The sequence below is a fragment of the Alligator sinensis genome, unplaced genomic scaffold, assembly GCF_000455745.1.
Source record: "Alligator sinensis unplaced genomic scaffold, ASM45574v1 scaffold653_1, whole genome shotgun sequence".
In the NCBI taxonomy this organism is placed as follows: Eukaryota; Metazoa; Chordata; order Crocodylia; family Alligatoridae; genus Alligator; species Alligator sinensis.
Window position 1 is genome coordinate 13,716 of NW_005842498.1, and position 23,194 is coordinate 36,909.

General features: G+C 46.4%; 1 protein-coding gene across 1 annotated transcript; it reads right to left on the reverse strand.

Annotated features, from left to right (window-relative positions):
- Window positions 1-3,934: 3,934 nt before the first annotated feature.
- On the reverse strand, window positions 3,935-22,957 carry LOC112551539 (C-type lectin domain family 7 member A-like). The gene is made up of 11 exons (XM_025212979.1): window positions 22,837-22,957; window positions 15,158-15,214; window positions 14,379-14,468; window positions 14,052-14,117; window positions 13,358-13,414; window positions 11,538-11,600; window positions 10,023-10,070; window positions 8,475-8,483; window positions 7,969-8,111; window positions 7,299-7,408; window positions 3,935-4,058 (listed from the first exon to the last, which is right to left on the reverse strand). The coding sequence occupies exons 1-11, from the start codon at window positions 22,925-22,927 to the stop codon at window positions 3,935-3,937; spliced, it is 858 nt and encodes a 285-aa protein (XP_025068764.1). The 5' UTR covers window positions 22,928-22,957.
- Window positions 22,958-23,194: the final 237 nt, after the last annotated feature.

Genomic DNA, 23,194 nt, shown 5'->3' on the forward strand with positions numbered 1-23,194 from the left:
AATGGGAAAGAATTAGACATATTTTCACAACTAACTACACATAACATGCAAATGGAGTGCGGCTGGGGGCTCTTCAGCCCTTCCCTTCTTGCTGAAGTTTACAGCTTCCAAGGAGAGAATGTCCTCCATCCCCTTATAGGTTTGGATCCCCTGAGGGAAGGAGTGAAAGGGATTCAGGTGCATGTTGGGGTTAGAGAGGTCAAAGCAGTGTGGTTCCCAGGAGGTGCTGTGCTCCATGTCCATGGTGGAGTAACTGTGGCTGGTGATACTGCAGTGTGGACAGAAGCAGCCCCAGAATGAGGTGTTCAGCAGCACAGGTGGGGAGGACCACAAGAAGAGATTACAGGGGAAACTGCAATGTGAACAAAAGCTGAGTGATGGGGCTGGTTCACTGACTACACCATGCATGACTGGCTGATCAGAGCTGCCAGGAAAAAGCCTTGTGTTTGCTGTTTGTGCTGGATGTTGCTTCAGGCCTACTAGCCCCTTATGACAGAAGTGACCCCTCTTGACTGCCTGGCCTCCTCTCTGCACTGATTACCACACTCTCCTGTGCCTGCTTTTGGTTCACATCCTGCTCCACACTTCACACTATGGTCCTAATGGTGGTACTACCCCAGCTCCCTCCTGGCCTCTATAGCCAGGTGCACTGCTTGGAGGAGTCCCCCAGCACTTCTTCTTTGCTCCTTTTCCTGCCTGCCCTCATGTTCACAAGGTGCCTGGCAGCCGATAAAGCCCTTGACCTTCAGGTTCTCAAGGCAACATGGGCCAACCTTGGAGGGTGGGAAACATAACATGGGGTTACCATTTCATCACCAGGTTCAGAGAGAACCTGGTCCCCTTCATGGCTCCTAAAATGCCCTTGCGAGAGCCTCTTCCCAGTCTTGGAGACTGGTGGTGGCTGGCTCTATCCCAAGTTGTTTTGGCTCCCCAGGGATGAGATTGCTGCCAGCTCAGGTTTGGCTGTGTTTGGAGTGCTCACTGCAGCACCCCAAGCGTGTGTGGGGTGGAGAGAGGGTGGGAGGCAGGCAGGAAACACAGCAATATGCTGTTGTGGTTTCCCAGCCAGCCCTAACCATGGACCTTGGGACTGGCCCATCTGGTAGCCAGGCAGTGACAGCTCCTCTTCCCAAGGCCTAATGAGATCCCACCTGATGCACCGTGATATTGGTGCCCTCCCCTCCCCTTGAAGTTCCTGCAGGAATGGAAGACAACAGGATTCCATCCATGTCCCAGGGATGAGTGAGGCATCGCTGGCAGTGCTAATACTTGGCTACTGCACTTCCATGGGCAGACCAGGGAAGGGCATGGGAAGTATCTGCCAGACCCACCTCTGCCAGACTGTGAGCACTAGCCTGCCACCAGTGATGCACAGTATATTGCTATGCTCTTGAAACCCTGCATGAGGCCTGTGTACTCAGGAATCTACTTACATGTGCTTGTCCATGGTACATCCTCTGGATGTACCAGCAGTGGTAGCAACAGGAACAGAGCTGGCAAGCAGCCACAGATGCCGGCAGTGGTGGGGACGGCACTGTCAGGGGGTCACATGCCCACCCCCCCATGCCCTCCCTACCAGTTGCCTATGTGTCCAAGAGGAATGTGCAGGCAGTGGTGCAAGGAGAGGGGGTTTTGCATGCAAATCTTGGTTCTGCTGCCTCAGCAGTACAAGGGACAGGGCTGGCAGGGCTAGCATTTGCTCACATCTGTCTGTAATGGTGGCAGCCCAGAGCAGCTGCATAAATAAATGTCAGTGGGTCACACCGATATGCCAGAACTCTTCCTGTGTGAGGCATGCATGCTTACTGCCATTGTGCACATCTCCAGTGCTGGTGGGTGCAGGCTGCCAGGGTTGTATGAAGCGTGGCTGGGTGGTGATGGGAATATCACTGGCTCTGAGTCCTCCTGTCCCTGCTAGAATATATGCCCAGGGCCTGGCTGGGAAACAGGTCCTGCTTCTCAGGGACCTCTTTGTCTTCACAGTCCCTGTAGCTGAGGCTGGGACCAAGTCCCTGCTATACCCCTGCAGAGCTGGCTGTGCTGGCAGGAAACTTACTCAGATGGGTCTGAGTGAGCCGTGTGTCCCAGCAGGCCAGAGGAAAAGGTCTGGGGAAAACCCAGGAAACAGGCAGGACCCAGAGGCATGAGAGCACATGCCCCAGGGAGTCTGCACTGATTGGTTCAGAAAGAAAACTGGGCAGTTTAAAGGAAGACCCCAAAGAGAGATGCAGCATTTGACATCTCCCAGAGCAGAGACTGCTCAGCTAGACCTGGAGCTGTGAAGACCAGCAGAGATGAAAGTCCAGTCAGCTGAACCTTCAAGAGTCATTGAGACGCAGGCAAGCCACAAGCAAGGAACACCTCTGTCCTTCCAGAGAGATAAGTACCTGCAGACAGCGGGGTAGTGTGGGTCATCCCCACGTGCCCCCAGAGCCAGGGTGGGGTGAGGGATACCACATGGGATAACTGGCAGGGACTGACCGGGATGAGGGAGAGGATGAACCCATCAAGAGGAGTGGAGCCTACAGGAAAACTGAGGTGGCTAAAGCAAAGAAGGGATTTGCACAGCATCCTGAGGAGAAGACAAGCAGGGCTTAAGCTGGATGGTAACAGCCTATCTGAGCCATCAAACTGAAAAAACACAAGAATGATCAAATCCTTTTTGTTAAGGAACTGGAAGCAGTGGAGGCTAGGAATAAGAAATCCCCTTTTTGAGTTATTGTCCCTGAGTAAATGAGAGACAATTGGAGAGAAGGATCCCCCTAGCGCAGGGGTCGGCACCGTTTTTGGGTAGAGTGTCAAAAGCACCTGCCACCTTGACTTGTAAGTTGTTGGTGTATCGGGGGCAGACGGTAGGGGAGCCACGAGGGGCCTGATCCTTGTGGCAGCACAGTCCCAGCCCTTTCCCCACCATCTACTCCAAAGCACGTGCGCCAAGCAAAAAGCCTTTGCGTGCCACATTCTGGCACCCATGCTGCGGGTTACCTATCCCTGCCCTAGTGTTTGATTTATGGTTAAACAGGGCCTTATATCCTGCACCTGGGGTCTTCAAAGTGATTCAGTCTGTAAGGCCTGAATTAAGGCTACAAGAGATGAGAAAGCATTAAATAAGTTGATCCAGGTATAATTACAGAAACAGTGAGTTCCACAAAGAAAGATATAGAGATGATAACAAAGAGAGAGAGAGAGAGAAAGAGAGAAGAGAAGGCAGACAAAGTGTAACCTGATTAGTTAAGCCAAGGAAGGATTTGGCCAGAGGAAACAGATGCTGAGAAGCTGTGGAGCAAAGAACTCAGCTGAGCTTGAGAGGAGTCTTTACTAGGCATCTCACACTTACAACCAACAGCCTGAGAGGAAAGGGGCAGGGTGTAGGGCTGCAGAAGACCGGTGACCCTGCCAGCATGACTTCTGCTCAGAGAATCATCCATCCTCCTGAGTATCATTTTACTATCACGGAGTGGCACGTGAGTGGGGAGGACAAGAGAGAGGTCAAGGCAATTTGAATATGGCAATGGGGCGGAAGGGTACATACGCTCACAGTCCCACACAACACAAAGGATAGTCTCATCTAGGTCAAGGCAAAACATGGCTATAGGCTGCACAAGTGGACAGCCTTGTCACATATGGCTGTGCCATCTCCTCTGTAGAATACGCTCAGACACTTGCAAGCATGATAGCACTTGCACACACATAAGACCACAGGTCTGTGTGTATACACTTGTGTGAGGCTGTGCATGGAGGTGCTGTTTTGGATGACACCTGGGAATATGGGAAAGTCTGTTTACACATGTTTCTGATCCTAGTATGTGAGGAGGAGATGGAGCTGGCACCTATGCATGTGTGTGTTTGCATGTATATTAGTGAATGTGCCAAGGGGAAGTCCTTGTGACTTTTCCCGCTGTCTGGGGATTTTCCCCTTCCTGGAACATCTGGATTATTTCACAGCTTTCTCACACATATAGTCGGTTGTTGAGGATCCATTGCAATCAGCACTCGCTACACGGTTGTGTCCCACAACAGCACAGAAATAGTCAGAGAAGTTCCGCTTTATGTTGAATCTGAGCAGGCAGAGGAAAAGAACCAGAGCTTCTATTTAGTCCCATTTCTGTCCTGTGTTAAAGTATTAAAGCCCCATGCAAAGTGATGGATGTTCACTTGCAGGGAGATATAGGCCCAGGCACTGTGCAACTGTGTTTTTTTGTCCCGGCCAGCTGCTCCACAGAAGCATTCATTGGTCTCTTTCCCCATTGTCCCAACCCACCTGACAGTCCCTGGCTTTGCTTTCCCTTCCAAGGAGCTATCTCTGACCTGATGCCCTTTCTCTATGAGGGGCTAGGATCACATTGTACAACCACTTCCCAGCACCCAGCTCTGTTCTGATACCCACTCCAGGACCACATGCCTCTGCCTCAGTCAATCTACAGAAAATTGTGGGTCCTCACCCCATTTCCAGGCCTGTCCACACTGAAGATGACCGATGCCAAATGTCACCGCCAGCAGACATAGGAACATAAGAACTGGCATTTACTGAGTCAGATCATAGGTCCATGTTGCCAAGATCCTATGTCATACCGTGGCAGAGAGTGGATGCTGAAAGGAGGAGTGAACTGGGTATGATCAGAGGTTTTTTCCCACTGTTCTTTGACTTGTACCCTCCAGACTTTAAGGTCTAGGAAGTTCTGACTCAGGGGCTGTATCTCTAACTGCCGTGCTCAACCGATACTGATGTCCCTTTCCTCAAATAATTTGTCCAGTCCCTTTTTGAATCTGGTTAAACTGTCAGCTTCCACAACGTTGATGGCAATGAGTTCCACACCTTAATTACATGTAAAATGAACTTCCTTTTTTAGGTTCAAACTTACTACTAGTAGTTTCATTTTATGACTCCCTAGTTCTTGTATTGTGAGAAAGAGTAAATAGTAAACCCCTATTTAGTTTCTATTTAATATTTTGCAAACTCTTAACCTGTTCCTCCTCAAGCATCTCATCTCTAAACTGAATAAGCCTAACCTCTTTAGTCTTTCCTCATATGGAAGTCCCCTCCATGGCATTAATCATCCTTGTTGCCTTTCTCTGGACCTTCTATAGTTCTTCTATAACCTTTCTGAAGTGTGGAGACCCGAACTGGGCATACACTTTCAAGGTGCAGATGTACCATGGATTTATAAAGAGGCATGGTGATACTTTCCATTTTGTTTAGAATTCTCTTCTTAAAAACCCGGAACTTTTCGTTTGACTTTTTGAAAGCTGCTGGGCACTGGTTTTAGTTAACTGTCCCATATCTCTTTCCTGTGTAGTAACAGCTAATGTAGAGTCCCCCATATTGAAGGTAGACTTTGGGTTATTTTTGTCCAGGTGCATTAGTTTATATTTATCTACATGGAACTGCATCTGTCATTTGGTTGCCCATTTGCTCACTCATGCCAGGTCCTTTTGTAGTTCCTCACAGTCAGCCTTGGTCTTTTCCATTTTCAATAATTTTGTGTCATCTGCAAATCTGGCCAGCTTGTTATTCACCCCCTTTTCCAGATAGTTTATAACTATGTTAAACAGCACTGGTCTGGACACAGATCCCTGAGGGACCATTTATACTGACTCTTTGCTTTATATCTTGAAGCCAATTTCTAGTCCACAAGTGCATGTTCCCAGTAATCCCAGGAATACCAAATTTAGCTAAGAGCCTCTGATGGGGAACCTTGTCAAAGGCTTTTGGAAGTCCAAATATACTATATCAGCTGGATCACCTCACTTCACCTGCTTATTGACATCAATTTTTCAGTAATGGTCCTGTCATCGTTTAGAGCCCCTTTTGCACCCTAATCATTCAAGGGCTCAACTGACTCCCTCGCAAGTCTTTAGCTTCTAATGTCCTTAAAGAAATTTCCTCTTGTAGGTTCTAGGACTAACTGCTCCAGGAAGTAGTCTCTTATACCATCAAGAAATTTGGTGTCTGTCTTCTGGCCTGATGTTAGATTGACCCAGTCTATTTGTGTATAATTGAAGTCCCCCACAATTACTGCTTTTTCTCCTGTCACAGCCTGTCTCAGCACACTTAGCATTCCTAGTTCTCTGCTGCCATCCTGATGTGAGGGTCAATAGTATATCCCTAGATGTACTTTTTTTTCTATTGAAACCCAGGATTTCTATCCACAAAGGTTCTAAGGTACCTCTTATTAGTTGAAAAACCTCACCTATTTGATATGATGAAGCCTTTGATGTAGAGTGCCACTCCCCGACCACTACGGCCTACTTTCTCATTCCTATATAATTTGTATCCTGGTATTACATCATCCCGTTAATTTTCTTCATTCTACCATGTTTCAGAGATACTTAATATGTCAATATCATTATTCACTGCTAAGCCTTCATGTTCCCCCACCTTTGATCTTAGACCTCTAACATTAGTATAAAAACACTTGTTCTTTTTTTTGTTGCCTGGTTGGTTACTTCTGTGTGACCTTCTACTCATTAGAGGTATTTGCCTGTACTTGTCTGCATACTGTTTTTTACCCCTATAGGGTGTGTCAGTCTAAACTGTGTGATGTTCCGCACCTGTTGGCTTCCTCACATCCCCATCATTTTTAGTTCAAAACCAGCCCTAACAACTTTTTAATGTTACATGCCAACAGTTTGGTAACATTTTGGCTCAGGTGGAGACCATCCATTCTGTACAGTTTCCCCCTGTTCCAAATGGTCCTCCAGTTTCTAATAGACCTAAATCCGTTTTCCCTGCACCATTGTGTAAGCCATGCATTGAGCCTCTGGAGCTCTGTCTGTCTACCTGACCCTGCTCATGGCACTGGAAGCATTTCCAACAATGCTGCCATAGAGGTCCTGGACTTCAGCCTCCTACCTTGCAGCCTAAGTTTAGCTTCTAGGTTCTCCCTGCTATACTTACCGACATTGTTGGCATCCACATGGACCATGACCCCAGCCCTCCCCAGCAGGCTATCTACACACCTTGTGAGGTCCACTACCTTTGAACCCAGCAAGCAAGTCACCATGAAGTCCTCTTGGACATCACAGACTCAGCTATCTATGTGCCTAATAATCACATTGCCCACTATCACCACCTGCCTGCCACAGACTCCCACCACTACCCAAGAACCCTCAGAGTCATCCCCCAGATGGACCCCTCTCCTGGCCTGCAGGTAGGCAAGCTGCTCTTAGCCTAGCTCTAGCAGGGAAACCCCAGCCTAGAGTCTGTACCACTGTGCCTGGCTCCGCAATCTTCACATTTGTCAGGCTCCCTGATGTTTATTGTTGTTATCTACAGGGATAGGCAGAAATGCACCTACATGTCTGTATCAAGCTCTGTGTCATCTATCCAATTCCATTTCCTAGTGGTGTTGGAGTACATCAGGCCAAGGAAATAGTAGTAATTCCGTGATGTTCTGTTGAGAAAGTCCTAGAAGGGAAATGAACATAGATATCATGGCCAGAAAATTCTCCCTTCCCCAGAGACAGTCCTTGACAGCACCCTTTGAGGCATAGGATACCAGACCACCAATCAGGGAGCAAAGGCCAATGTGGGAGGGGGATCAGGCTGGAGTTACGGGGTCTGTATAGGTTTGTGGCTTGAAGAGCAGTGGCAGAACCTCTCACTGGTCCTACCCCCATTTCCAGAAGGTCTGTTTCCAGGGTCTCTAAGGGCTTGTTGAGACAGAAAAGAGTTATTGGTTATACCCATGTAATTGTCCCAGGATGGTTAGCCCAGCAAAGGTCCTCTGAATCCCTACATGGACCTTTCTCTTTCAGAATAAGAGCCATTTCCTTGCTTTAGCAAAGGCACCCCAAACAGCATTCTTCCTCTGGTATGGCAGTGTTCCCATCACCCAGATCTCCACCCAGAGCAGAGTGAACATGTCTGGCTGTGAGCACCTGAGGGCACTGGAAGATGCCAGTGCAAAAACCAAGGCTCATTACCATTCATCTCACCAGGCATTAGGGATGGGGTAACCAGCTCACCAATTCATCTTTGCTGTTGATAATTACAAGTTTGGAGCCATTCTTTTTACACTCCTCCATGCTGGCATTCCAGCTCTTTTTGTCCTTCCCTTCAGAAAAGAAGTAGCAGCTCGTTCCGTTTTCTCTCCACCCTGAAGGGCAGCCTGCAGGAGGGGGCATGAGGAGAGCAAAATCATGTGTGTCACGCAGCAGCAACGAGTGCTCTCTTTGCAGATCTCAGAGAAGAGCAGAAGACATAGCTGACACCTGTCAGGGGGCTCAGGCTGGAAACAGACCTCGCAGAATGGAGCAGATCATTTGTGTTGCAACATGTCCCAACATAGCTATCCACTTCACTGGGTGAAACATACTTTGCCTCTTGTCCCACCCTTGATTATGCAGAATAAGGGGAAATGTGATCTCCCTGTGTTCCCTGCTGCCCCAGACTGTCACCATGGGTTTGAGGCAGTGGAGAAAGTGCTTCCCTGCTCAGCCAGCCCCATGGAGCTGGCAGAATGGGGAAGCACTTTTCTGTGCTACCCCAAACTTGGGGTGCAGGTCTGGGGCAGTGGGGAAACCAGGGATTTCCCTGCACAGCCAGATTTTCTTGTCATGTGGTACAACAAAAGGTACTCATGTACCTTAGAGCCAGCTGCTTCTCTGCTTAGTCCCCAGGCAACTGCCTGGGAGGTGGGGAAGGAAGATTTAGCAGCTGGAGTCATTCTGAGTGTGCAGATGCAGTTAGCACCATAGGCATTATAAGCCAGGGGTGGCCAGAGTTACTCACCCTGGGAGCCACATCTGGAGCCACATCAAGAGCCGGGGGGGGGAGGGCGGGGAGAGGGGTTGCAGAGCGACCCAGAGTGGAGGTGAGCAACTCCCCCTGCACCGCTGAACTGCTTCAGCTTTCCCCACAGGGAGTGCTCTGGGGTAAGCAGTGCAGCTGTAGCCCCTGCCCCAGCAGGGGAAAGCCAGAGCAGCAGGAGGTGATGGTCTGTGCTGTCCCCTGGAGCCACTGGGGGAGCTGCAAGTACTGTGCTGGCAAGCCACATGTGTTTCATAAGCCACGGTTTGGCCACTGTGGTTATGAGCTATATAGAGGCTACTGAGAGTGCTGTATCACAGCAAGAGGAACATCCCCTTCCATTGCTAGGCATTGGATAGGAACCTGAGGTGGAAGGAATATGGAATAGCGGCTCAAGGGTCAGTGGACATGGTATCACTGGTTACTGCATAGCTTCAAACCAAGCCATGTTAGGGGCTGTGTCCTGTGTCAGAGTGTTAGTCACTCTGAACAATTTTTCATGGAGCCAATGTTCTGGGGACTGGCCAGTGAGATACCATGTCCACTGTTTTAGGAAGCAGCTGTTTCTGAGAACAAATGCATATCTGGAAAAAGCTGGGGGGAGGGCGGGGGAAGCACCACATTCAGATATTTGAAAATAGCAAAGGAAATTTTCTGAAATTGCCAAAATGAAAAGAAATTCAGAATCCCAGACAGGTACAATCCCGAGGTCATGTTCTGAGAAGTGATGTGCCCCTGAATGTAGGGGCTTATAGTAACAGTACTTGCAATCCTAATGATGCCAACTCAGCCCACAGAAGAGAAATGCAGTAGTGACCTTAAGGGAGGGCAAACCGGGTGACCACCTGGGGCCACAAATTTTGTGGAGTGAAGTTTTTGCAAGAAAGTTGCTCTAAGGAGCCCCAGATAAGGGGCCCCAAATGACTGTCTTGCCCAGGGACCCAACAACCCTAAGGCCACCACTGAGAAATGGGATGTTTTTTCTGCACCTTGACATATACAGGTCCCTTTCAGTCACTGGCTCTGCTACCCTCAAGTCAGGTGAGCAGACCAGGCTCCCATTTCTGGTCCCAGCAGAAGCCCTATGGAAGACAGAACTGCAGAGTCTCTTTGTCAGACACTGGGGGCCTTCCAGCTGGGCCAGCACAAGGGATTCCCTCTTGTGCAGAGGATCGGAAACCTTGTACGGGTCCCTTTTTCCTTATACTCAGCAGAATATTACATGAGCATGAAGCCTGAGTTTTCAGTGACATGAGCTTATTTGTTTTACTTTTGGAGACGGTTTGTAGCTTAGACGGGCCTTGTGAAGTTGGGAGACCTGGAAATAACAAGCACACACAGAGTGGAATTCTATTTCCCTTTGAACATCTAAATGGCAGTTTTCTAACCCTCTACCTGGCCATCCCTGGCCCTGACATTATGCTCTGGACGCACATTGGCATTTGTAGCTATGCACAGATACTCATGATTTTAAGTACCAGAATATATGAGAAGATCATAGCCCTCTCATGTTTTAGCCATAACTGGTGCACTTGTTATGGAAGTAGGAAAACCCAGGTTCTCTAGGCTCCCACTGAAGTGATTTGAGCCTACATTTATTTTTATTTCTTAGCATAGTACTCCAGCAACCATACTATAAGTTAGGCATCAGCTAGTCCCTGCCCTCCCCAACCCCACTTCACTTGGCACTACTACTTTACTACTACTACTTGGACTGTTCCAGCCTACTTTACTTTACTACTTTACTTTACCTTTACTACTTGTTGGATAACATAGAATAAGAGCAGTGCAGTGTGAAATTTCTTTCCCACTGGGAACAAGGCTTCAGGCTAGAACTCAGGCTGTGCTCTCTCCCAGAGTAGCACCCACCTTACTTTGGCATATGCTTTGTTGGTTGGTCTTTTCCCCCTGCCTCCACATATCTCACACTCTTGGTTGTCCAGGTTGCCAGCTTCAACAAGGAGCACTGGAGAAGCATTTCAATCATGCCTGACCTGTGATGTGGTTATTACAGTGCTATGTTGGGAGGTCAGAGAAAGATGCAGGCTCAAACATCTTCTAGGTGAAGAGGTCCTAGAGTGTAGGTCTATGGCCTTATGGATGACTACCCTAATTACTCAACAATTGGGACGAAAACATGGGAGGGTTCTCAACACCTTTTAGCCATGGGTTTCCAGCTGGCTATATTTCTATGGTTAGACACAGATATGCATACACAATGGGCACACATACATTTTCATGCAGTTAATATCATATTTACTCACATATAAAATAAACCTACATATAAGACAACCATCCCAATAATTGGATTCTATATATGTAAAATGTAAATATTTGTTATAATTTTACAGGTACAGAATCTAAGATTTGGAGGATTGCCTTGAATCCTGCCTTCCCAGTGTTATAGCAGGGAAAACAGTGCTTGGGGACTGGGCAGGTGGCCCCTTGCCCTGTGCACCACCCACTTCGTCACCCTGCAGCCTTCCCACCCCCATGCCATCTGCACGCCCCCACCTCCAGCTCCTCACAGCCTCCGCCCCTCCCGAACTTCTCCCAGTCTCTGCCTGTTTCCACCCCTCAAGCTTCCCCTAGCCTCTGCCCAGTAACCCCCTGCAGTCTCTGTCTCTGCCCCCCACTTATTTTCAGATGCTACTTGAACTGCTCCATCCTGGAGCATAATACGTGGAAGCTCAGCCTTGGCTTGGCCAAGCAGAGATGCTGATTACATGTTTTTACATAAGCAAGAAAACTGAATTATTCAGTGACATGGGCTTATCGGTTTTACCTTTGGAGGTTTCTGAGACTGTGACTGTGTATTGCTTAGATGGGCCTTGTGTAGTTGGAAGATCTGGGAATAACAAGCACACGTAGGGTGGAATTCTATTTTCCTTTGTGTATCTAAATGGCAGTTTTTAAACCATCTTTCTGGCCATCCCTGGCTTTATGTCCTGGATGCACACCAGCTGAATACATTTGTAGTGAAAATAACCCTACATATAAAATGACCCCCCAAGTAATTAGATTCTCAATATGGAAAATTAACACATTTGTTATAATTTGCCAAGTACAGAATCTGCAATTTGGAGGGTTGTCTTAAATCCCTCCTGCCCCACTACCAGATCAGGGAAAGCAGTAGTTGGGGGATGATCAGGTGGCCCCTTGCCCTCTGCTCCATCCAGTTCTTCCTCCCACAGCCTTCCATTCCCTCTGCCACCTGCAGGCCTCCACTGCCAGCTCCCCACAGCTGCTGCCCATTCTCCCCCTGCTCCCTGCAGTTTCTGCTTTCCCTCTCCCCTCACTGTCAGATACTGACAGCCCAAGTAGTCTGGGTCACTTAAACGGGTGCTGCTTGGGCTGCTCCATCCCACAGCACAACATATGGAAGCTTAGCTCATGTCTGGCCATGCAGCAGTGTCCGTGCTGCTGATTATCTGTTTTAACATGAGCATAGAAACAGAAACCTTGTACTGGCCCCTTTTTCCGTGTACTAAGCAGAATATTACATGAGCATAAAACCTGAATTTTCAGTGACACGAGCTTATCTGTTTTACCTTTGGAGGTTTTGGAGACTGTTTGTAGCTTAGATGGGCCTTGCGAAGTTGGGAGACCTGGAAATAACAAGCACACATAGGGTGGAATTCTATTTCCACATCGAAATGGCAGTTTTCTAATGACTTACTTAGGAGTTTGCACGTGCCCTGAGCCAGAGCCCAGATACACCTGACAGTAAAGGGGAGGAAAAGGCCAGAGGGAGGTGGGCAGGAAGCTACTGTGGGTCTGACTCTAGCCCAAAACCTGGGCTCTGTGGTAGTCAGAGCCAGAGCAGCTGCCTGCTACTAGCTCTATGTCATATGCAAATATAAGATGAAGGGATTTCCCACCCCCTGTGCAGATTGAGGGGGGAAAACATCACCTTATATTTGAATTAATAGGGTAGTTTACTGCATATTCTCAGTCTATGAGCAGAGGGTGGCCATCATAGAGGACATTCCGGTTTTCTGCTACTCTGTCCTCTCTTGATACTAAACTCAATGCCTTTATATCCTCTATTTTTTCTCTTCAAGAGTAAATAGAGGACATAAAGGCATCCAGTTTCATATCAATAGAGGACAGAGGACAACTGGACTGTCCTCTATGATGGCCACCCCAATGAGCACACACCTACATGTTCACAATACAAGAGAAGTAGAATCACTATCCACATATAAGTGCCAAACACATGGCTTTATAAAGTCACTAGAGTCCTGCTTTTAATCTCCATGTTGAATGGCTGCTTATGTTTCTGAAGTTTTTGTTGGGTTCAGAGAGGGCATTTGCCTGGAGGGAAAATCTCAGTGGTATGTGGACTCCTCACTCTTCCCTCCCTTATCCCTAGTCCCCGATGAGACAATATGGGCCAAGTTTTCCAAATAGCTCATTTCCGAGACACACCAAAATGAGTAGCTAGAATTTCGATTCAGCTCAGCATGCTGAGTTCAGCTGGCAGCATAACACGGGGAAGCTCAGCCCTTGCAGGGCCTTGCAGCACTGTCCACACTGCTGATTACCTGTTTTTACATGAGCATGAAAACTGAATTTTCAGTGACATGGGCTTATTTGTTTTACCTTTGGAGGTTTTGGAGATTGACCGTGGCTCAGATGGGACTGGTGTACTTGGGAGCCCTGGGAATAACAAGCAGACACAGGGTGGGATTCTATCTCCCTTTGCACATCTAAATGGCAGTTTGCTAACTACCTACCTAGGAGTTTCCATGTGTCCAGGAGTGACCCCACCCAAAGCCAGAGCCCAGCTGTGCCTGACAGTAAGGGGAAGGGAAGGGCACATGGGAGCTGGACAGGAGGCTGCTGTGGGTCTGACTCAGGCCACAACCCAGGCTCAAAGGTAGTCAGAGCTGCAGCAGCTGCCTGCTACCCACTCCATGTTGTCTGCCAAGTTTTCCAAATAGCTCATTTCCGAGGCTCACTAAAATGAGTAGCTAGAATTTCAATGCAGCTCAGCAAGCTGGGTGCATAGCATACCTGAAAACCTGGCCACGTAGACAGTGATGAGCAGAAAAAAGTCTGGCCCTAGCTCTTTAGTCAATCTGTTCCCCCAAGTGCGTTATCATTTGTCTGGGTGTTGCAGCTACAGTCTGCTCCTGCTTGCAGCAACCCAAGTGAGACATTTGAGCCTGACAAACCCATGTCCCCAGCAGGGAGGAGGCGGGGATGTGGATTTCCTACCAGGATCTCCCCTAAATCACAGTGAGGCAAGGTGACTGGTCTGGTTTTGAAGCAAACTGCCATGCCCCTGGCTTACCTCTTTCTCTAGCTGTGGTGGCTGCAGAGTGGGTTTGCTGCCCTGATGACTTCTGAGCCTGTGAAACTGAAAACACAGGGGCTTAGTCTGTGCATCTCACTTCAGTTATGACATTTATCTTTGGGTGTTGGCAGGCATGAGACTCAGGGGCTGTGTAATGGAGTCTTACAGTGTTGATTTAATCATGAAATAATTAGCTACCTGGTGCTCTGGGCTGTGGGTGTCATGAAGTAGATCCCACCTGGGGCTGGGGAATCCTGAATGGCAAATGCCAGCCACAGGGACATGGCAAGTCCAAGCATTTGTGGCATTTTCGGCAATACTCACGTACAACTATCAGCGTCACGCCTGTGGCCAAAAGAAAGACTGTCACAACCACCAGTGCAAGGGCACAGACCTTGGAGCAGCACCTCCCACCTGCAGAGAGGAGGACAAATCTGAGGGTGGACCTGCTGGGAAAGGAACCCTTCTCCTTCTCAAGCTATGTCCTAAGTATATTTCTTTCCTTTCCCCTCTCTGACCTCAGCAGCTAAATTAAATCTTCATAAGTTACATATTAAGCCCTACAGCACTGAACTGCTTCCTGTTTGCCCTCTCTGTGATATGTTGCGGGCTCACCCGAGACCTGATGGATATCCTCCAGTACCACTTGGCCCTCTCCTGGTGAGGACAGCTGTAACCCTTCCACTACTGGTTGGACCCCCACTACTGCTCAGCAGTGATTCAGGAGGGGGTTGGAAACCCAGGTGCAAGACAAAGCCTTGCTATAGCAAATGAGGGCTGTTACTATAAGAGAGTGCCCAGTCATAGTAAATCTGACAGTAGAGATGGGCTATCTCTTTTCTCCTCTCTCCTTCCCTCATTCTGTCTGTGACTGTCCTGTTTTGGGGTTTCTTCCCGGGTTTATTTCAGTGTGATCCTTGACATAACAAGGATCCTGTCAACTCAGCACAGAGCTGACCAGGAAGCAAAGAGCCAAGGGAGACTGGAAGGGAGATCATGTGGATGTTCAGGGACTGTGTGAACTCAGCAAACATGGCACTAAAGGATCAAGGAGGATCCTCCATCTCTTTCTATTTCAACCCTCTACTGGCATATTTACTTACCTGGCTTAGGCTGACTTGGTTCTTTGGTAGTTATATTTACTTCTTGGCTCATGGGACCTGAGGAACAAACTGTTGTTATTTGCTATGGCTATATATAAAAGTATTCTAACTCTTTCTCTCACCTCCAACCCACACACTGGCCTGTTTTGACACATGTTGGATGCCCAAGCTAACTTTCTTCTTCCTCCTTATCACACTCAGTTTGTCTCTCTAGCATATTCCAGGAGGACTGATGCACTGAAAATCCATTACCTCTAATTATCTTGTAATTTAACCAGAACCAGAAAGTTGAAGGCAATCTGTCAAATAAAAATATTTTTGCAAAGTTTAGTGCCCAAAGAAAGTTTAGTCTGCAGGTGATTTCACCCCAAAAGATAGCTATGAAAAATATCCCCATTTATTCACCAAGTCAACAGACCAGGTTCATTAATACATTCAAAGTAATATGTATTGGGTTTCCTGACTAAAACATACTTCTGCTGTGGTTACACCTGGCTGCCAAGGAGACCCAGTACAGCTCAGGGAGAGGGAAGTAGATTCCAGCCTTCCTTGTGCCTGACCAGCAAAAGGGATATGTAATTCCAGCTGCTATGTCAGATGTTGCCTTCATGTATCCCTGTGCAACCCCGGTGAACATGCCTGTTCAGATGCTTATGTCATCAGGCAGACTACAAGATAAGGTGCATTTAGGGATGGATCTGGAGGAATGCAGAGCTGCAGTTGTACCCCTGCTTTGAGTCTTGATTCACCCAAACTTTAAAGCCTACCCCCTGGGATAGGCAGCAGCATTTCTATTCAGGCATCACTGGGGGAATTGATTGACTTCATGGATCACTGTAATCCACCTGCTTCCTGCCAATCTATCTTCACTACACAGGTGGTAACCACTCTCTCTCCTTTTTAATGGTCTTGATGTTCCATTATCACAGTATTTTTCCTATGAAATTGTGCTCTGTTAGCCATGCCTGGCAATGTCTCTCTTCTTTTTCACAGCCCTGCAAATTGTTTTTTACCTCTACCTGAAAAACTAAACTCAGATATGGTAATATTAGCTCAGGTGAGCATTAACGGAGGTGTGGAAATAACCAACAGTGAAGTGTTGGCTGCACTGTCAGGAATACAAATAAGAAATTTACATTTAATTACAATGACTATGGGATTAATAAGAGAAATTATTTTAACTATTTTGCCTAGTTTGTTGTGTTTTTTAAGACTTTAGATAGGATCTAGCATATTAGTTTGCACTCCCATAAAGTTACATTTGTTTTTGCTTTGCTAGCATATTAGGAAAGATTTTAGTTTTTCTTTAACTTGAGAAAAATATGTGTTGTGTTTTATGTGATGATGCGCCTCAACATTGTACCCCCTTTTAAAAATCCTGCATTTACCCATAGAATCTCTATGATATAACCACCAAATAGTAATAAAACCAGCAGATAAAGGAGGAGCCATAGTCATCCTAAACCATGAGGATTACATAAAGGAAGCCAACAGACAGCTCTCTGACACCACCTACTACAAAGAACTACAAGAAGATCCTACTCCCCTTTTCACCAAAAAACTCAACAATACCATCAAATCATTTCCATCAAGACTACAAGAAAAACTACAGACCTTAATCCCCCTGACCCCCCCCCTACCTAACCCAGGGACTTTTTACATGCTCCTTAAAATCCACAAACAAGGGAACCCTGGCAGACCTATCATATCCAACCATGGGACCCTAACTGAGGAAATATCAGGTTTTGTTGAATCCATCCTAAAACCGCTTGTCACCCACAGAGCAAGTTTTGTCCAAGACACCACAGACTTGCTACGGAAACTTAAAAACATAGCCCACCTTCCCAGCAACACGCTCCTAGCCACCATGGACATTACCAGTCTATACACCAACATCCCACACCAGGATGGCATCCATGCCTGCCTTACATATCTACAGGAACAAGATTACAACCCAGAATACAGACCCAAAGATATCACTGAGCTTATACACTTCATCCTCACACACAACAATTTCACTTTTAATAATCAACACTTCCTCCAGATGATGGGAACAGCTATGGGCACTAAAATGGCCCCACAGTATGCCAACCTTTTTATGAGCCACCTGGAAGAAGACTTCCTCAAGAACTGCACCATCAAACCCTTGCTGTACTTACGATATATCAATGACATCTTCATCATTTGGAGTGAGAACCTGCAATCTCTGATTGAGTTCCACCAGAAATTCAACAGTCACCATCCCTCCATCCGACTTTCTTTAGAATACTCCAACACCAACATCCCCTTTTTAGACACAAGGATCAGTATCCAGAAGGGTAAAATACAGACCACAGTATACAAGAAACCCACAGACCAACATACATATCTGCACAGAACCAGCAATCACCCGAAACACACCAAAAAAGCAGTGATATACAGCCAAGCCCTCAGATACCACCGCATCTGTACTGAAGAGAACACCCGGGATTGCCACCTCACCAATCTTAAAAAGGCTTTCACCCAGCAAGGACACTCCTCCAGAGAGGTAGATCGCACATTTGAAAGAGCCACCTGGATACCCAGAACACACCAAAAGGATCCAGACCATGCCATGACAAGAAATGCAAAACCTGCCCCCACATCTCCACCACCCCCACTATTACTACACCCCACAACACAGCCATCAGCATCCCTGGATCTTACAGCTGCACCTCCAAAAATGTAATATACCTCATCCAATGCACCAAATGCCCTGATGGAAGATATGTAGGAGAGACCAGATAACAACTGCGCACCAGAATGAATGCACACCGGAAATCCATCAAAGACAGAAACACCCAATTACCGGTGGGGGCACATTTCTCACAGGAGGGCCACTCTCTCTCCAATCTCTCAGTCCTGATCCTCAAGGGAAATTTACACAACACATCCCAGAGACGAGCCTATGAGCTCCATTTCATCAACCTGCTGGATACTAGAGATCATGGACTAAACATAGACATTGGATTTTTGATACATTATAATCTGCCTGGCAACTGACTCCCCAGCCCAGCCCAGCCCAGCCCCCGGCTTCTTTACTTTTCATTCCATCCAGGAAGAGCACACACCAACTGCTGCAGCTTCCTGAGCCTGACGAAGGGTTTTTGAACCCGAAAGCTTGCTTAATAACTATTCTCCAACCATTTGGGTTGGTCTAATAAAAGATATCAAATTCACCCAAGGAACCTTGTCTGCCTATATCCTTAGACCAACACGGCTACAACCTAAACCCCTACATTTACCCATGACATGCATTTAAGAGTTTGAAGTCCTGTGTACAGTACAGGTACAACTGTACTTTTCTAATGACTTTGGGACTTCTTCAGGCAAGATCAGTTACAATTAATGTAGTTGAACTGTGTCTGAGCTGTGGCCTTCCTGCCTCCCACCTGCAAATGAAATGGGTGTGCACTTGTACTGTTCTACTTTACCAGCTGTATGCTGCAAAATTAGAAAGACCTGATACCCCCCACCCCCTACTTCTTGCTTTAACACCATCCAATTCAGAAAAGAGGTGCTCAGCCCCTGGCCCATGGGACAGATCTGGCCCATGGCCCCATGTCACCTGGCCCATGCATCTCCCCATGTGTCTGAAAATTTGGTAGCAGGAGAGTGGTGGTACTGCTCCCCCACCACCACATTCCTATATCAGTGGAGAGGTCTGGGCCCTGTGTGCTGAACTGGGCACGCAGTCCCCAAGCACATGGCCAGGCAGGTGTGGTGCTGGGTCCCAGGATCCAATCCTGGCATGCAGGAAATCAGAAGGGGGCAGTGGCAGGCCCCAGTGGGAAAGGATGGCAACCTTGCCTCTGAGGACCAGTCCCAGCACATGGGAGCTGCAGGGGGTGGTTGCAGGCCCTAGGGTCTGATCCTGGCACATGGAATTTGATGCAACCTGGAGACTGGACTCACCCCACTCATCTGGCCTATGGGGCCAAAACTAAAGGTTGAGCACCAGTGCTTTAGAAGACTCACCAGCTGCTGCACAGGTATTTAAGCAGCTTGGGTCCATGGGTTTCAGTTTCACTTCTGCATATATAGGATCTCAAAAGAGGGGGAAAAAAAAAAAGATGTGAACCAGAGGGAAGAAGAAACCAGAATGGAATAAAAACCCACTAAGGGACCATAAACAAAAGGTGTCTTTGTACTGTGCTCAGCAACATCCCAGTTAAGCTGCTGTTTTCTGTGTGTGTGTGTGCGCGCGCGCGCGCGCACACGTGTATACGAGCAGAAACTAGTACATAAGCAAAAGATACACATGTACGGCAAGGGAAGGGGTGTGAGAGGACTCACTTAGAGAGAGCAGGAAACAGAGAACTGGGCAGCAGGAGTTTTGAATTGTTTTGTTTTACTCATTGTAGGCCCGTAAAATGTGAGTGCAGGTTTTGGTTGTGTATTACAAGCCATCATCTTGCAATGCGTGAAGTGACAGTTTCTTACTCTTATAACCAAGTGTCATTGCCTTCTTACGTGGGCTTAATACACGGGCCTGCTGGTGGCCTGTTGCACTGGATCAAATTTTATCCATTTAAGAATGCAGTGGTCAGTGCTGGGCAGCTCAGAACCACACTGATATGGACTAACATAAAGGAGCGGGGAAATGTTTTAAAAGAGACAAGCCATGATATTTTGAATAATAGAATCAGAGAAAAGCAGAGAGAAGGTGAGAACTCCTTAGCCCAACCCAATCTAAACCCTCCTACATAAAGCCTTGTCTAATACATTAGTAAAACTACACAGTCAACCCTGACACACAACCACAAGAATAACACCCTAACGTGCAGCAGGTAAAGCAAAGAAACAATGACAGCTGGTGTTCCGCTGCCACAAGGGTTGTTAAAATTCACTTGAGACAGAAGACAGAAAAAAACAACACTGTCCATACCAATCTGAACCTGGGGTAAAATTAGTTCCTGACCCCAAATGTTGGGATTGGTGTGACCCTGAGCAGAGTGGCAAGACCCTTTAGCCAGGAGCCTATGGATTTTAGTCTCAAAAAGAGCACTGACATATCCGAGTCAAAATGCCCAGCCTTAGCTGCAGCCAACACTCAGTGCTTCTGAGGAAGGCTTAAAAACACCCTGACACATGAAGCAACAAGATGAGAAAAAATTCCTTCCTAGCTCCATGTGGCAAGCAGCAAAGCCCAGGAGCAGCCATAGTAGAGCATAGGCATAGCTACTCCTAGGTCATCGCTGACCAGTGCTTGTCCAACTTCTCCTTGAATGCCTCCAATGATGGAGAGTCCACAACTTCCCTAGGCAGTCTGTTCCACTGCCTCACTGTTCTAACAGCAAAGAAGTTTTTCCTGATACCCAATCTAAACGTACTTTGCTGCAACTTCAAGCCACTGGTTTGCATTCTGCTGCTTGCAGGGATGTCTTCTATGTATCTAATGGCTACATTGCTATCTGGCATTTTAATTACTAGATTTCCTCTCAGAAAAACAAACAGCTTAACTGAAGGGAAAAAACAAACGTGCAAAGTAGAAAACTAGGTGTTTTGTAAAATTCCTCATGGTGCCTGGATTTTCTCAGGTCCAGAAAGTGTGAAGAGACAGAGTCTGCTTCTCCTCTCCCTGCACCTAGTATAGTTAGTTACAGGCCCATGCAAAACACAACGTGTCCAGAAGGGACATGTTTTGCACCCATTTTGCCCTCCCCTTAAGCTAAATGTGGAGCACTGGGGTATTTATAGTATGGCTTCATGACCACAAAGGAAACTGCATAATAATGAGCTGCCAGTGTGTGAAGGGTGTAAACGGGCGGGTGTAGATGGATTTTTCTATTAGGCTCTGGAATAATCTGGTGAAGTGACAGAGACCCCAGTTTCCTGAGTCATTTAAAGCTAACCTGAAGAACAATCTGCAGAATTGGCTGTGAAGAGTCATGAGTTAGACAAGGTGAAAAGTGAGGGTGGGATGGAAACTGAACAGGCTTATCTGACGAGAGAAAAGAGAAGTAGAAAACGAAAGGAAGAAAAGAAAAGAGAAATCTGTTTGTCTGTAAGTAGAGCTTCACTGGGCCAAACTAAGGCAGAATTTTTAAATGATGTTGTTAGGCTGCAACAGAAAGCTGGGAAGATGCTCTTGTTTCCATTTAAACCAAAGTAGGGTTTAGTTTCTAAAATGCTTAGGAATATATTTAAACTAACTGAGGGAGAATCACAGAATCAAAGAAGAGTAGGGGGTGGAAGGACCTCAGGAGATTGTATCTGGCCCAACCCTCTGCTCAGGGCTGTACACCAGATGTGTAAACTATTCTGGATAAATGTTTGTCTACCTTAAAAACTTCCAAGGATGGAGATTCCATAACCTCCTTTGGTCATTTATCCCAGCACTTAATCACCCTTACAGTGAGAGAGTCCTTCCTGACAGCCAAACTACATTTCTGTTGCTGCAATTTAAAATCCTTTGTTCTTGTCTGGTCCCCTGCGGCCACAGAGATTAATCTGTCACCATCCTCTTCATAAGCATGCAGTGGGAAACTTCACTTAATACAAATATAAATATATTAATTTAAATATGTCTGCACAAGCTTTTGCACAGTTTTCATTTTGTGTAGACAACAGCAGAGAACAAAGATGGCAGTCTCTACTACTCTCTCAGATAGATAGTCATAGAAACATGCACTAAAAGAATAGAATTGCTTGGAATACCCCCGGTGGTTTATCATTATCGGTTCAGTGAAGGTTTGTATGGGGATGATGTATTTCAGAATACTGTACAGTGATTATTTAATCACTGGACTAACTAGTCACTATGGCCTTATTACTCAGGGCACTTAAATGCCACCAGCATCATTCTGATTAGTACACAAAACCCTTTGGTGAATTCATTGTTTATTAATTAGTCAACTCCAAATGTACACACATATTATGGAGCTTGATCCTTGCAACTAGTCAGCTTAAAAAGTGCTGATCCATGTCCTTCATTGTATCTTTAAAAAGTCTTCAGCTTTTCTTGGCACAAAAAGCATAGATAATCAATTATTCCATTCTTGCAGAATTATTTTCTGTTTTGGTGATGAGTCTATGTAAGGGTGCAAAGCAAAAATTTCACCCATCATAATCATGTAATTGTTATGTAGTAAACGACTACATTTTTATGAAAATAAATTATATAGTGTGCCTTTATCTCTCTATAAGTTCTTATAGAGCAAATCAGAATATATACAATTTAAATCTGGAATGTTTGTAAAATATTTTTATCTCTATACATGTGAAAAATCTGCTATGCCTTGAAATGGCAGGCAAAATACAGATCACAGAAAGTTCAAAAATGGCAAACAACTGATAAGCAGTCACTTGAAGATAAATAGCCATCATTTCCAATCCCAAAGAAAAATTAACTAGATCCTACTGCAAACCATCCTTTAAAAAAAGTATTTTTCAATAACTGAATATAATGCATCCTTATTCTGTAAAATGAGCATCCTCCTTCAGACATGAATAGAAGTGACTAGCAGCTTGAATTAAAATCATCCTAGGTATTTGGGAGTAAGTTTGCATGGTGACTCACCTGTACTCCCTCCATCAGGGTCCCCTTCCTTCCTTCCTCCCCTTCCTTTCTGTGACTGTGGTTTTGTCTCTCCACAACACTTGTTTTTTCACAAAATGTGACCCAGGTACAGCACACAGCACACCAAACATTGACCTACCTGCCTGGGTATCATTGTCCTTCACCAGCCTTGAACCCAACCCAGCTACTGCAGGAAAGTTCAAGTCAGTATAAATGATGTTTTCTGACATCCTCCTTCTTTCTTCCCTATTACCCCTCTTCTCCACTTCCAAATGTGATTCCAGTCCGAGTATGACTCAAAACGCCTTCAAATAAAACTATCTTGGCTTCCTATCCTCAAGGAGGAAGTGCTGTCTCTTTTATGCTTTGTCATTTGAATATTATAGCAGCAGGAAGAAAAAGTCTAGTTTGAACCTGATCTTTTCATAGAACATAACCAGAAGCAGGGTAGTTAGAGAGGGAGTAACTCTCATTTGGGGTTCAAAAGCCTCTTTTCT